Source organism: Lepisosteus oculatus, chromosome 22 (assembly GCF_040954835.1).
Source record: "Lepisosteus oculatus isolate fLepOcu1 chromosome 22, fLepOcu1.hap2, whole genome shotgun sequence".
NCBI lineage: Eukaryota > Metazoa > Chordata > Actinopteri > Semionotiformes > Lepisosteidae > Lepisosteus > Lepisosteus oculatus.
The window spans coordinates 11,456,808-11,473,681 of NC_090717.1; the positions used below are offsets into that span (position 1 = coordinate 11,456,808).

At 38.4% G+C, this 16,874-nt stretch overlaps 1 protein-coding gene across 4 annotated transcripts in view; it reads left to right on the plus strand.

Moving 5' to 3' along the window:
• The window catches only part of ttc28 (tetratricopeptide repeat domain 28), a 468,402-nt gene that overhangs the window by 33,454 nt on the left and 418,074 nt on the right, over positions 1–16,874 (plus strand). For all 4 annotated transcript variants that reach the window (XM_069182111.1, XM_069182113.1, XM_069182112.1 and 1 more), the window contains exon 2: positions 8,093–8,371. In XM_069182111.1, coding sequence (XP_069038212.1) covers positions 8,093–8,371 — 279 coding nt within the window. The remainder of the gene's footprint in view (positions 1–8,092; positions 8,372–16,874) is intronic.

Here is a 16,874-nt window from a genome sequence, read left to right on the forward strand (position 1 = left end):
CTCAGTTTAATTGCCAGTTAGTTTTAATTGGCATATTGTGGAAATCTAATTGGAACACATAGAGATGCATCATTAGCTAGGAATGATGGGCTGAGGATTTTGTTAGATAGTTATAAAGAGAAGAGGGGATGAAATGGACTGGAAATACTATACAGCTGAAAGATCTGGTGGTTGTGTGTGGCATTACATTCATGCCTGTACCTTAATTAAAACCAGACCAGTTTTAGAGCACTGCTAGGATAGTTGGGAAACATTATCACATTTAATTAAAAAAAAAATCTCAGATCTTCTTAATGGAATCTTTGTAGATGATAATATGTGCATAGTACGTGTCTGTCTATATATTCATTATTTATTTATATCTGTTGTTCTGATCTTGCACTTTGCACATCTTCAGCTTACTTGTTTGTATAGTATTTTCATAAAATAAACTAAAGTTTACAGAAAGGAAAGCAACTTTATTAAGAAAGGAGATGAGCTTATCAGGAGCCAGTTGAGTGTGCTTGCATGCTGTAGACTTAGTATAAAAAGCAATTAAGTAGAATTCAGTCAGCGATTTTCTGTCTCTGGAACTGTGCCAGTATGTCTGAGAATATATACAAAAGTATATATTTATTATAAAAAGATCTTTGGATGAAGCTTTTGGATTTGATTTTGAGATGTTGTTTTCTTCATGCTAAAAGGAAAAGGCTGCATGAAAGGGTCTAAGAGATACATGCTGCTTTCAGTAAGATCAGGTAAGAGGATGTTGTCCTGTTGCACAAACCAGGGATGTAGTTGGGATTAACATCACTCACTCCCTTCTTCAGCCATTGGGGAAGGTCATTTTAGGATGAAGGTCTGAAGGGTTTTTCAAATTTATGGCTAAGACTACACACACTTCCAGTTTAAATCAAATAATTGTAATGTCTCTGTTCTCACCAGGTATCTGATCGCATTGCGATTGAGATGTTGAAGTGTTAGCTTGATGGAGAGAGTGCAAGAAAGCCTGTGTCTGTGGGAGATTATTGTGACTGGATGAACTATAGATGGACTGCAGAACATGGGTGACACAATGCCTTGTGTGTATGCAGCTAGGGGCTATGTAGCAAGATGGAGTTTTAACATGGACGAGTTTTAGCACAATGACAGGAAAATAAACTTCCTGTCTTGTTTCATTGTGACAAGGTCAAGATGTTTTCATTTGAATTGATATTATGAATTGAAATACTGTATTTTCAGGATCCCAAAAATATTTTTGTCCAAGAGACACCAAATTTCTTACAGCCAGAGCAGAAAAGTAAAGGCTGCATGAAAATAAAGACATGATGCTGGGTCACTAGAGGGCCAGATAAGACAAAATCAGGAAATTATCTGATGCATCTAACTTTAACAAAGAATGTTTATTGGAATCATCACTGTGAACTAGTGCAAGGAAGATTGTGGTAGATTTTAGTGTAAGACTTCTGTTAAATATTTTTGTATTTTTGTTTTGTTTAAATTGCTCTAGCTGGGTGGTAATGTCACTAAAGCTAATCTAGACCCTAGAAGATGCAGACTTACATCAAAGTGCAGAAAGTGAACAGGAGCTTATGACCAGCTTTTGGCTTTGACAGGAGTCCAGAAGAAAAGTTTAACGCCTTATTATTCCTCTGAAGTAATTGGTTTCACCTGTTTGTAGCTGTTTACTATTTAAATTGAATGCTCTATGGATTGCAACATAAATTCCAACATAGCAGCCAGGCAAACAAACACACAGCAACAGATGGAACAGAAAATTAGGACTTTTTGTAACACCTTTCAATAAATGTCTGTGCTTTACCATGCCAGAAAACATTTCCAGTTTTTAAGTGCAGCGCAAAACAGATGGAACAACAGTGAATGTCTCGTTTTCCTTAATCAGAAGTTGTTTTCCAGATCATATACTGAGAAACTAAAATCCTTGGATTTTAATGAAAAATGTGGAGTCTCTGGTGAAATTGTAAGAGAACATGGAAATCATCTCTACTACCAACTCTCTCCAGAATCCCCCAAAACCTTATTAAACAATTTCATATAGTTTTGAGGTCTATGATGGTAGGTTTATCACCTCATAATTTCTCAAACTGAACCGGTCTTTAATTTGACCCCTAAGCATTTAGTAATTAATTAATCTGTAAATAAGCTTAGAATTTCAGGCTTTGCTCAGTTGACATTACTTATGTTTATGACATTATTGCAAAACAATGAGCAACTGCTGCAAACATGTGCTCATATACAGTAACAATGTGCAAACAGCATGGCATAGCCACACTCATTTTCATGCTGTGAATAGAAGTCCTAATCAACTGGCAGTGCACAGTACTTAGAGGGGTAAGGGAAAAATTCAGATTAAATCCAAAACATAATCCTTTTGACACGAGACTTGTATAGCATCATGTGACACATAGAAAAGTAAGTAAATCACCATTAAAACTCAAAGACAGGCCAAACGCTATTTTAATTACAGATGTTTTGGCACATTAATTCAGTGTTATGTTTCACTGCTGTTGGGTGGCTAAAGCTGTCCTCTGACGGAAGGCATGTGTAAAATCAGTGCTTCTATATAAAACAGAACACAAGGCATTCGGTTTATTCAATAATGTTAAACAGTTACTGTCATGCTTTCTTTAGTGTAGTCTGCATTCCCATTGCATTTTGGTTTTCTATATACTGTACTGTCCTGGTTTTAAATTCACCCAAGAAAGAAACTGCAGTGCTAACCATTGCATCCCCCTGCAGTCAATGTGCATTTTTGTATTTTTTTAAATAAAAATTTCTAGTTAGTTTTGTTATATAACCACCCAATTTAGAATGACCTGTTGTTTTAAGAGTGACACCTCTGACATGCCCTACTGCAGCTGTTGGGTGAGAGGGTAAATGTAGACCTGCTCTCCAATATACATCCTGCAGTCTTAAGTCTTTTTCATGTTTTTCCAGCAACAAGAGTACCAACACATATTGATGTACCGTATTGCATTTGAGGAATCATATAACAAATACTTTGTCTTTACCAGGTCTAACAAAGTAAAGATTTTTTATACTCAAAGTTAGTACTGTATATACAGTACATAGCCAGTTCAGAATACAGCTGGCTAATTCATTTTTGTACACATAATCCTCCAGAAACACTAGCTCTCCTGACAGAATCATGTGGAACAATATATAAACACAGAGGGAGCTTCCTAATAAGCTTGAGGGAATTGACTGTCTAAAGCTGACAGAGATTGTATGTTTTTGGAGACACATTGTTAGTCCTTTTGGATGGATCTATGTAAATAATGATAATTAGTTTTCCTCCGGTGTCAGATAGATATCGGATACTGATTAGAAACACATGGAATCATTCCCTAATTACACTAACTTCCATTAAGGGAAGACGGGTTCAACACAAAAGTACTGGTCTGCAGAAGTGAAAGTAGTCTTTTGGCAACTCATAGATCTGAATCTTTTGATTCCTTGAGTACTCAAGTCTTTAGAGGACATTATTTAGTTTTTCCACTCAGTAGACTGATTGGCCTTCTCTGGCCTTGTATGCTTCATCTCCCAGTCTCCTGGAAGGCCGGTATGTCTGCAGATGTTTACTACAGCTCAGTTCTTCATCAGGTTGTTAGTGGCTTAAGTGGCTCAGGTCTCCTCCATCTTCAGGCACTGCTGCTTTAAAAAATCATTATGGGCCCATTCTGAAAGGTTTTACTAAATAGTGGGATGAGTTCACTGTGAAATTAAATGTCTGGAAAACAAAAGAACTTGTTATTGATTTTAGGAAACATGAAAAAACCCTCCAACCTACTGTAATTCATGGTCAGACTGAAGAAATTGTCAATGACCGCAACTACTTAGGACTGATCATAGACAAAAACCTGAGACGGGATAAATGTTGTGACACCAGTTATAAAAATGGCCAACAGAAGCTCTTTTTTCTTAGGAAAAGCTACTTTCCTACAGCTATTTCAAGACGGAAAGAACTATTTTAACGTTTCTGTAAGTAATTTGTTGAAAGTGTTTTAGCATGCTGTCTCACTTGTTAGTTTGGCAACATCAGTACTATTAATTGTAATACTGTAGGTTGATAGTGAAAATAAGCAGCACAATAATTGGGTCTGCTCAAATAAACTTAAATATCCTCTACAAACTAAAGGTTGTAAAGAAGAGCAGGGGCATTTTGGAGTGTGTGTCTCGTCCCTCCTCTGTGGATTTACACTACTCCCATGTGGGAGATGCCTCTGTGTCTCCAGATGTATCAGGAGATCTTTTAACCTCACTGCAATAACTCTCTCAAACAATGAATAGCATCTCTCTTATCTCCTGTTACACTGCACCTATTGTACCATCTTCTAAATGTGTAATATTTGTCTTCCTTGTTTCGTATTGTTGTATTGGACTGTGATGTAAAACAAAGCTTGAATTGAATTAAAATGACCTCATAAACCTGTAGCCAAGAAGGATTAGGATCAGACACTCCTGGTATACACCATAAATTATTTGTTATTATAGTGATAAGATCAATTCTGTACCAAATACTGTAGTTTAACCTTTCAGGTACTTAAAATGTGGTCTTGAACAATTGTCTCGGGATGGTATAATTTTTAATTAAATGGGTTGCTGAACTGACCTATGTGTGGTACTTTCCACTGGAGCATTTAACCCAACCCATGCAAAGAATTTTGTAATTTAAGGGAGAGTGATATATTTTGCTTAACTCAGCATCATAATTATAATTTCATTAAGATGGAAACCAGATCCCCTGCTTGCTGAGCAATTTGAAGTTGACGATAAGTCATTGAGATAATTAGGAGAGCATGCAGAACATTTTAGGGTCTTTGCCTAGTTTTTCACATTGTTATAACCTTCCATGTTTTTTTCTTCTTGTGGTGTTTGCAGGCCCTTTGACATAGAGAGGCAGTCCGATTTGTAATTTTGGAAATTTACATCCCTCAAATTACATACAGGATCATGTGTTTTTCAGCCGTCAAAAGGTTTTGGAGAGGAGGGAGTAAAAAATACAAAAACTGGTTAAACAAGCTTACAGTAACAATCCAGAACTCCTAGCCTTCATAAAATCACACATGTAGAGGCCCCAAAAATCTTCATAGCCTACCACTAATGACTATTACATATGCTTGTTTCCTTTTCTCTTCAATAAGAGTTACCGAAGCATGTAATTCCACAAAGCAGTTTCATTGTTAAGCAGTTTTGTCACAGCATCTAGAAATGTGCCAACAAAACAAAACCTTATTGTTGCCGCCAAAACATTTTCTTATATTTTGTGATGCCCGCAATGGGCTTGTATCCCAGAAAGTCACTTTGAATGTGATGTTAGAACTTGGTTGGCCTCTCTTTGCTTTCTCAACGGCGTCTACGTACATATTCTGGTTTAGTATGCGATGTGCCAATTGGTAATGACCAATGGAACAGTGTTTCTGCGCTTCTGTTCCTGAAGCCTTGGGACTATTTGACATTTTGGAAATGAAAGAAAGCGACAGTGAAGAGGCTTTTTTGATCAAACGTATGCAGAGGAAGCCACGCAGTTCCCACTGTAAATGTGGCCTTCATCAGGATCCTCTTCTGTACCGTTTCCTCCTCAGATCCCCAACAATTATTTTTTCCAAAGGAGAAGATGATCATGTATTTTATGGTCAGGCTCGGGTGGATGTGTGTAAAACACATGCCATGTATACATCATTGCGATCAGGTTTTTTCTTTTTTTCTCCATGCAAATACGTCACAACCGATCAAATGTAAAAACACCAGGGCGAGTTCTGCCATGTTGATAGCACCTCAGGAATCAAACCCGAGTGTCTCAGCACAGAGGGTCCACTTAGATTCTCGGTTACGTAGTTAAATATTGACTCATCAGGCCAGAACGTATCTTGGTTCCTATGACATTAGGACATAACATGTACTGTACACATAAGAGACATACCGGTACTAATAAGCCTAGACTGTAAAGGATACTCAGCTAGCTTCTAGAATGTGCAACAGCCACAGTACAGTGTAAGCTGCTTTATAAATGTTGAATTATTTTGCTGGGTGTAATATTTGTGCTTTTATTTTAAATTAAAATGCTCCCAAATTCTAAGATGTTTCTTTGGTTGTAGTGAAATGCCATTATATTTGGTATGTATGCAATTTAGAAGTCATTCAAAGTGATTATCACCTGCATAGAATGTTTGGGATAGTTGCTAAGGGAATAAGAGATGTCTGTTTTTTCAAGAGGTCAAGAAGTTGACATTCTAAGCCTACATTCATGTTTAATCCCTTTTTAATGTGTCTGTAGAAAAGCTTAAGGAATTAATTTTAGTGTTGTCAAGAGTGAGAATTGATTGGGATGCAGTTATGGATTTGTACATCAAAATCTGTGTGTCTCAAGAGAAAAAATAGAGGGACATTAAAGTTTTGTTAGTTTTGTAATACAACTTTTCTAATAGAGGTTACAACCTCCAGCTAAACCTGAGAGACATACAGTAAAAGTATTAATAAAACAATACAAAAGAAAGTTCTAAAATAAATTATGTCTGGAACTCCAAATTCCTTCACCCACCCACAGTGATTGTGGTATATATTTGTGGAGACCTGCTTGTTCAGATAAAGCTGAGGAGTATTCTGAGCACTCTGATCACGGGCAGAAAGGTCTGGATAGGGCAGAAAGCAGTCTTCAACTGATATTTTATTAATGCTCTGGTCCAGGGTGCTACTATAGTGCGGTACATGTTTGGTGGTACATTGTCTTAAGAGGGTAAGCCAGTGTGCTCTGTGTACAATAATTTCATATAGTAGGTGGGGACTGTTTTTTCACCACAGTCTCCGTATACTTCCATACACTTCTGCCATCACTTCTCTAGGTTACAGGTGCCTCAAAGCAACCTGATCTCTGTCATTCCCTGTCCATTCTTGCACTGCCTTATGGGCATCGCTAATGGCTCTGAAATTCTGACATTGAGAGCATCCTACATCATGTTTTAACTGCCTTTTTCTAACGTAAAAATTATCATTATGAATAAGGACAAATACTTATCATTGTGAATGGGAAAAAATTGGAAAATAAGGAACAGAGTGATATATGACTTGATATATATATGAAGCTCTGGAGTGGAATGAGACTGCTGCAGGTTGTACAGTACCTTCATAGTGCCGCGTGAGTCTAGGTACAGTATGTACTTCACAGTATACTGTATATAGGTAGTTAACATTATAGTACTTCACAGTATTTTAGGAAGTGACAGGGCCTTGGTACTGAATCCTGATCAGGTCAGCAGTTTGCTTAATGATGCTGGTGAAGTCTTGCCAAATGTCTAATCAAGATACAGCCACACACCTGAATTTCATCACCGCCCTTTTATACAGTACTTAGAATAGTCATTTCAAAACGTTTGACATCACGTAGTTGGACTAAGATTTAATAAGAAGTATTAGAACACTTAAAACACTTTATAAAGTAATTCATGCTTATCATCCACTAAGCTTATCCACTAAATACTGCTAAGTAAAGGACTGTTGTACTGTACCTTTGCTCTTTGTCTTGTGTTCTCCCAGTTCCCGTGCTGGAAAAGCTGCACACATACTGCACTGACCATGATCACTTTTCAACACTCATCTTTTCACATGTACCTGTGATACCTACACCCTCACCCTGCCTCCCCACAGACCCGTCGTGCACCTCTGCCACTGCTGATTGATGCCTGCTTGGGACGCATCTTCTTGCTTTTACTCTGAAATCATCTGACCTTATTGGCTCCCTCTGCCTGATGATTTCATCCTGCTGCTCGTCTGTTACATTACCTTGTGTTGTGCCGTATATCTCTTACCGTGAGGTGATGTTCTAACATTAATTTAATTGCACCACCCTGCTTGCGTGCCGCACTGTCAGAGCTGCAGTCGACTGTGAAATTGTTGAACGCTGTTGTAAAATTTGTGATTATTCAGTTTGTCACCTTTTATATTTGCATAGACTTAGTAATGCCTGGACTGATACATGAGTTTATTACAAAACAGCTCTTCCTGAAATTCAAAACATGTAAGAAAATCAGTGACTCAAGTGTTATTGTTTCTGCCAGTTTTACTGATGTTTCTTGTTCCTTAATTCCCGTCTCAGTTTTCGGTCTTCGGAGCCCGCGGGCTGGGTGTGAGGAGCAGCGCGGGCCCCAGCCTCAGCAAAGCCGAGTTCATCGAGAAAGTGCGCCAGAGCAACCAGGCCTGCCAGCGGGGCGACTTCCAGCTGGCCATCCGCCTCTACACTGAGGCCCTGGAGGCCGACCCCCAGAACTGCATCCTCTACAGCAACCGCTCCGCTGCCTACATGAAGGTGCAGGAGTACCACACCGCCCTGGACGACGCCATCAAAGCCAGGCTGCTCAACCCCAAATGGCCCAAGGTAGGACAGTTTGCGCAAACAGGAGGCGCATCGCACATGCCCCTGCAGAACACCAACCAGGAAAGTGTCCACTTGAGCTGTTTATTACTCCAGTGGCTACTGCTTCTTGTTCACAGTGTCTCACTTACACAAGCGATTAACGTGTAGCTTGTCAGCAGTTGGATAAAGCTGTTGATTTCTGTTAGTTTTTGCAAACTTTTCATCTAAATGGTGATAGAACCCTATCTTATACACTTAAAGAGCTTTGGAAAGGGGTATAGAAATGTACTGGTGCTTTGTGATTGCTGAGAGATGTACAGTGGTATTCTAAGAATGGCATTGAGAGTCCTGTGGTTTAACCCATGAAAACTGCCTTTTTATTATTTACTTCATAGCGCATTTTGAGGTTCTGTGTTTTTAACACAATATTCTTTAAAGCTCCAATCATCAAGCTACTCTGAACTGTTAAAATATTTGTAAATACCCACAGCATAAATAATTTCCGACTTGTAGATGGATGATTGTGACCTTTTCATCCCATAATTACGAATTTTACCAGGGAAATGTGTCTCACTTCAGGTGGTACCTATGTTAAATACTCTCATCTACGTTGGTTTTTTATAAATGTGAAAGTAAGTGCAAGCACACAGGGCAACCTGCAGTGCCACTATTGAAATGACTTCAATATAAACCTGTCCCACACTGCAAAACTGGAGCATGAAGTGATTTCTGCGGTGACCTTATTTTTAACATTATTTGAAAAAATCGGAGTAGTCCGGGATGTCCATCATACCAGCAATATAGATTTACATTTGATCAGTTGTGACGTATTTAAGTTTTTATCTTTTTACACAAAAAGATTACAGGTCATGAGCCTGGTAGATGTTTTTTCTCACAGTCGGATGAAAAAAGAATTGAAGGTGGTTGTGAATATAAGATTTGGCCACCCTTCAAACCATCAGATATCTTATAAAAAAAACCCACAGATAAGAAGCTAATAGCACCATCTTTTGCAAACTAAAAAAAACGGGTTTCAGGTGTCTCCTCAAGCTGGCGTTGTCAATCTGGAGGTGTTAGAAGGCAGGTGGACTGCTGCTGACCCCTGTCGATTATCTCCTGAGTGCGCTCGTCTTTAATGAAGAAGCACAGTAATGAGGAGAGAGTGGCGTGCAGTGAGCAGTCCCAGTGTCAGCAGCACTCATGCACCCTTCTCCCCTAATTACAACTCTTGGAAGAAAAGAGCCTTTGGTCTTTTCTGACCATAGCACCCGCTTATCTGTGTTTGCCATAACAAAATAAAATTATCACTGACTTTTCAAAGATTATTTATAAAAGTGCTGTTTTCTGGTCCCTGTGTTTTTCATATTAGTAAGTGAACCTTGGCACCACTCCCAGAGAAGCCTAGTCAAGTTCATGTTTTGAGGTGTCAGCTGCAGGCCTTGTGAAATTGTACTTATTAAGCCAAAAACTTCATTGGATTAAATTAATTTTAATCCATTTAATGTCATTTAAAATTGATTTAATAAAGTAATTGAGATCCCAGTTGGAGAGGAAGACAGTAGGCCATGTGGTCATCCTGAGTTGGACCAGTTACTTCTACACCTCATATGTATTTTTAACTGAGAATTTATCAGAAAGTACAATGTACTTTATGTTTCAGGCTGAACACACACTATTATTTTAAAAAGTTCTAGATAACATAGATGTGACTTGTTTATTTTATCTTAATTGATGGTGTTTCCAGTAGTGGACACAACAGGTATCGTATATAGCGTTGCCTGATCTGCGTGCTGCATGTGACCCAAACCACAGGTGATGTTCAGACATTTATATGTGAGATGTGTTTACAGAATGATGTCACAGCCAGGATCTGCAAAATAAACCTCATTTTATCGTATCTCTAATATGGGATTACATTCACTTTTTCTAAATATTGTGAATGACTATTTTCTTGAATGTAGGTTTGAGGTGTTCCAGTTCATATTTTTAATATTGGTGTGTCTATGTTTGTATCAATGCAGACACTAAAACATATATATTTGTGACATTACATTATAACAATATTTACTGCAGGCATAACGTACCTTGATTAAAAACAGTTTAAAGACATTAAAAATAACCTTAGTGCTTGATATGTGTATTTTGAAAGGGTACTTTTTAATGCTCATGATATTGTAAAGGCTGGCTGGGCTCCCTGTTTAACTGCTTGGATATCAAAGGAAACTGTGCTGCATATGAGCAAAGGAAATATTTCATCTAGAGCAAGGGAACGGAGTGCTCCAGCTGGATATCCTTGTGCTGTGCAACAGGAGAGAGCTGGCTAGGGGTTAGACTGTGACTGAGACGTTCATTCGATTTCACTAGATTCCGCTGAGAACAGATGACTTGTGTCTCTTGTGTTATCAGTTTGTAGTTTCTGAAAAAGCCTCTTTGAAGTGCCCTTTCTTGTACAGCTGTGCCATTAATGGGAAGTTTTTCTCTTTATGCCTACAGTACATTATTCAGCCTTCTTTCATGTCTTTTAATGGATTCAGTTTTCTTAAATAGAAAGTGGACACAGCATGCTTCCAGGGAGAGCAAGGCCACTATCAAATACTCCTTCTTCAATTCATTTGAAGATTTTCTCGCTTGTTGAAAAAATAATTAATTGTTCAGATTATATGATTATTCCATGCAAGCTGATCACTAATAATGTATTTTAAAAAAAGTTTAAATTCTAATGGATGATATATCGGGGATTTCTTAGCTCTGGTCTTTGGGGTCTGGAATACACTTTTCTGTAGATGAAGTAGCATTTTGAAGACCATGGAGGGGGGTTAAACAGGTTGAGTCAAGTTTTAACTGGATCAATTTAATCTCTCTCCAAGAAGCACAGCTGCCTATAACCTCAAGATATGGTATCTACAGTAGCAAGCCTGCTGCATTCCGGACCCCCAACCAGAGCTGAGTGCCCTGGAGACGGTACCAATCCGTCAGAGTAGAAACGTGGAGCAGTACTTGGCTACACAACAAGATTTCTGCACTCTGGTTTCTAACTTGTACGTGGCACATACAGTACAGTACCACCACATCTTTAGGTTGGGCTTGTAGGAACAGGCTTCCATAAAGTTAGAGCAAATTTATGGAGGTAACCAACCCACTTCAGTCATTTAGAAAACTGCAAGTGGTCTCAAGTATATAGTAGATACACAGTGGACTGTGGTCCAACCATCAGTTTCCGGTATTTTTTATATTTGGTAGAGTCTGTACAGAGTTATGGGAATTCTATCTGTGGTTTTGAAGTTTTTCTTTGAGATACTTGCATCTTATGAGTTCCACTGAGAAAAAAGATTATGCTAAGTTATTCACAAATAATTTAACATGCACTGCACTCTATATCCAATTGAGAGTAAGTTACATCAGTCAATAATAATAGCTTGGTAACATGCCTATTATTTCTTTTTGTCTAGAAAATAAAATAGAAACTATTTTCATCACCACATTTAAACTATTTAATTTTTTGTTATTCTTTTATAACGCTAAAATATTTTTACTGGCCTATAGTGGCTCATTTCCCAAACCTTTGTTTGAACTGAACTGCTAAAGAGAAAATATGATTGAGTTGTAAATGCTGTTAAAATGAGCATTAATCCTTTTTCTTTCGTTTTTGTGTTCATTGACACAGTGGGTTTTTTGTAACCTAAACAATGGCTTTGTAAAGTCAGCAGGGAATGTCACTGTATGCAAGTATCAAACCAAGTGGTAGCAAAGGTTCTTCTTGTTATAGCAGAGCAGATTTCAAATCACAACCATATGCTTGCAGTGGTAGCTGACTGAAATATGGCCTGCCAGGTTTTACATTAAGGCCAGTCACATTAAAGCACAGCCTCCAATAGTCAAAGCCATTCCTCCCAGGTCATATGACATTGTAACAATATACACAGTATTATAGCCACCTCATACAGCATTTCTCATCCTTACTTTTTCCTGGCTGTAGTCTTTTACAGTCTGCATTTGATACAGCAGAATACTCCCAAGCAACAGACTTACCTTCAAACCTGTTTGTCCAGTAAACCAATCAAACTTTTACTTGTTGAATAGCAAGAAAGTGTTTTAATATCTATTACCAAAAGCAAGAGAAGACCGCTCTTAACCACTTTGAATGCAAGGTGTTTGGAGCTGATATGAATGCACATTCTCCATTGACTCTTTAAAATAGACATTGAATCATTCTTTTATATTGACTTCACTTGTAAGAAAAAAGAGAATGAGAACAACACAAAAATGTTCTGCAAAGCGCCATGGTGTTCGGGGCCTTTCTCGATAAGCCCCATTCCTTTCTTGATCAAGACCCTGTGGTATTAAATTTGCCAGGCTGTGTTCTTCACACGCTTTATATAGGCAGGAGTTAGCGGTTTTTGTTTTCCCTGGGGGCAAACTGTCCACTCCAAAGCAAAGGAATGAAATGGGCAATTTGCCAGCTGGGAAAATTAGGACCATAAAGTGCTGCATTCGTTGGTGATGCATGAAAAGAAGTGCTAATTAGTTCAACATGAAATCAAAACTCTTGCAGCTCAGTCACTTTCTTGAGCTGTGATTTCAAGGACGTGGAGTTTACCGCAGCAGCCAGGCAGAACATAACAGTGCTTTCTCTCTTCGGGCACAAACAGGGATGGATGTGTAAGTGGCTTTTCACCCAGGAACCCAGAGCAGCAGCAGGAAATGGGAGTTTAGATTCACTCAGTGCTTGAATATCAACATATAAAATCAAAACCTGGCTTGCAAAAAACTCACTATCTGTCTGATATCATGGATAAACTAGCACATGCAATTTCCAGATAATTTGATTTGATGTGAGTCTTGGTTTGGTCAATCTAATTAAAATTAATTTTGTGAAATAATGTCATCATAGGACTTTCATCTACACGTTTCAGGGTTATTACAGGAACATCATGGAAGCGAAGATAAAAAGAATGTATAATTTAAACCCTAAATTTCAGAGGACTATATATATATAATTAATTGGAAAGGAAGGAAGTCTGCAGTAACAACCTGTGAATGTGATCCCAGTCTTTTAAGTAATGGTTGAAGGAATTATTTCTCCATTTGGTAGAACAGAATCAGCTGCAGCATCAAGGTGAATGGTAAATACAGTATGGTCTACTGATATTCCGCTCTGAAACCTAAGGACACAAGCAGTCAAAGCACACAGTTGCTTAGGCCCTGGACGTTGATTGGTACGATGGCAGGGTCATCTGGAAACATGTCAGGGCCTCAGTAGGCAGTGTCTGTTGGGTGGGTGCCAGAGGTGGCTGGAGAACTCATTACAAGAAGCATAAATTAGCATCCGACCTGATTTCACAAAGAAATCAGAGATGCATTTAATTTACAAAGGGTGGATTTAATCTGTAAGAGAAACACAAAACGTCAACTAGGCGGAAAAAAGTGTGAGGTTCACCGACCCCCTCTACCCCAGCAATACCCTAATATTCATGGTGCCTGAAGTAGATGCACACTGTCTCTATCTTACAGGTAGCGTCAGGGCTTGAGTTTGAGGGTATGGTGGTGTGAATGTTGAGCTTCAGCTGGCTTTGGGAGTCTGCAGACGTTAACCATTACTTCACAAAGAGGTTTTAACAGTACTTCTCATGCGTATGCATTCATTTTACCTTCTTCTCTGGTTTGTACAAAACAGCAGAGTGGAGTACTCTTCTAGGGATTTGACATAAGACTGTACCAACCTGAAGGTTATTCCAAATCACTTGCTTAAGGCATGAATATGGCATAAATATAGTGGCTCCATTTGAAATATGGTTTAGCTCCTCAGGAAGGCAGCACACTTTCTCATGTTGAAAGTTTATGACGGGGAAGCCCTGCGTTGCAATGTGACACCTCCTCCAGCTGAGACTCCATTCTTCTGGAGACACCATAGGGCTGTGACATGCCTCATCCTTTTTATTTGGAAGAAAAATGGAAGGACTGATCCGGGGAAGAAAAACAAATGTGATGATGTCTGATATGTCTGTCAGGCATGTTTCATTCCCCGTAGCTTTAAAGACTTCATGTTTATGCATTTGTTCAATTTGTGAGAGCTAGGCAGATACACACAGCTTATTTCTAAAAATGCAGTCTATCTTGCCTGTGTGGGACAAATTTCTGAAGATGAAATGCTCATTATATTGAAATGTACAGCAGAATGAGAAGTATTATTTTTTCAGAAATTGAATTTGAGGTTTTCTGTTTTGTGAGGACTAAAGATCTGGAAGACTAGATGCGAGTCCTTCCAGCTGTGGTGACAGAAACCAGCATGAGCAAATACCCTCCACCTAGTGGTGAGGAAAAGTGTTTCAGCAGAGATGATGGCATTAAGTCTGCGAAAATCTTTCCAGGATCAGTATGCACTTAAAGTCAGCCAAGTATTACTTCCCTTAGAATAAAATAGAAGGAAACTGTGGGTGTGGGGCTAGCAGAACAGAGATTTCTTCTGGAAGGCCTGGCACTATCCCAGACGCGGCACATTTCTGCAGACAATAAAAGCGCACATTTTTATGACTTCATTGGCTCTGGGGCAGTTTTATATATTGTTCTTTTCTTTTTTTAGATCTCCCAGGTGAAAGAATCCATCATGAAAGCAGTGATAGAAATAAAACTGTCATAACGAAGTGGTTTCCCAGTATCCTACTTTTGTTCAGACTTACTAAGCGTAATCTTTATGCCACATTGAATACAACACTGGTGCTGACTGAGAACGTACAGGCAGTTTCATAACACTAAGGCAACACTGTAAATACTTGTCCTCAAACATTCTGAATTAAAGTGTGATTGTGGAGTTATTCAAATAAATTTACAATCGGCAGTGCTGTATTTACACACCCTGTACAGCCACTCTGCCACAGCCTTGCACAGTATTGAGAAAGTTTTATCAAGGGATTACGTACAATCTGTAGAGGGGGATATTTAGAGATTTCTTTCCCTTGTTAGTTCAGCAATTAAATATTTTTTTCTTAATTTCAGACTGGAAAATAAAGACAGCTATGCAATTGTTCAGAAATGCTTTTTCACAGCTTTTTAAGTTATGAATACTTGTAGAAGGGACTTTAATTATTCATTTATTTGCCTAATGCTGTAATCCAAAGTGACTTAAAGGGGAGGGGTTATAGTCATCTGTTTTTTGTGTGTACATTTTGGTAGCCATTTAAAAAGTTTAGTCGAGCATTCTGGAAAAGTGCCTCCTTGGAGTGTTCAGCAGTGGTGGATAGAAAGGGACAGGTGTCGCAGTTTCAAATCCCAGGAAGGGACACAGAAAGTAAGGATCTACATGCTTAACAGAGCAGGAAATCGTAAGCAAGAGCATTTAGGACTGAGATCCGGATGCATGCTTTTACACAAGATGTCCAGTGTCTAGAACATGCAATCAAGCCTTGTTGTGGATTCAGTAACAACCAAAGAAGTCCTCCTCTCATTTGTAACTTGCTTAGGTACGGTGTCTCTTCCTTTAATTGTACTCATGACCCCATCGTTAGGATTCCAGGGCCCTGACCTCTGCTCAGAGACAGAAACTGTAACTAGGAAACCGAGCTTATATCCTTACCATTATCTGTGGTGGCAGAGTATGGCTTGTGTCATTCTTCACCCTCTGCACATCTAGCATGTTTTATTTGTTTAACCTTTGACCTCTATTGCTGACATCATGACCCTGCCAGGAACCAGCCCTAACATCAGACTGCAGTTCTCACTCCAGCTATAGCCAGAAGACTCCCAGATGCTAGGAACTTATAGGCAACTACACTTTTCATTAAAGCGTGTTGTTTTTAACAATTAAGACATGAACTTTTTACATAATCTGTCATACTGGAGTTTATAGCTTGATCTTTCTAAAACAATGTAAGTCATTTAGTTCGTTTTGGGATATACTATTGTTTTAGATTTTCAATACATGATACAATATTAGTAAAGTGTGGTGCAATCATGATCATTTATGACATTACACATTGTTATGTTTTTGTTATATTATCTTTATTTGTATTGTAATTTAAAAAAATGATTGTATAGTTACTCCACCTTAATATAGTGTTTTAATTTTCTAAAATATTCTATCAGGAGTTTACAATTTTGAATTAAATTTGTCTTGAGTAAGATTGAAGCCTAGAGCTAAAATTGGACTTATCTTGAATTTCTAAATACCTGTCTAGAAGTTTGAGAAAGATGGGGTACAATTTATTTTTGGCTATGGCCCTCTGAAGATGTAAGTACGTTTTTGACAATAAAATTTAAAGCCATGTGTAGCTTCTGAGATATGATGAGATCGAGAAGAAGATAATGCAAATGGTTTGGTGTAAACTGACAGACAAGTTGCACATATGCTATACAAACCATTTATCTGTTAAACATGTACAGAACTGCCAGGTTAATGACTATTTTGAGCAGTTGTTGGCATACAGTATGTGGCTACACATTGCACCCCACCAGTGTTCACTTAGATATGGCAGTACAGGAGGTCACTGTATTACCACACAGCTGACACCAACAGGAAGGAAAATTAAAA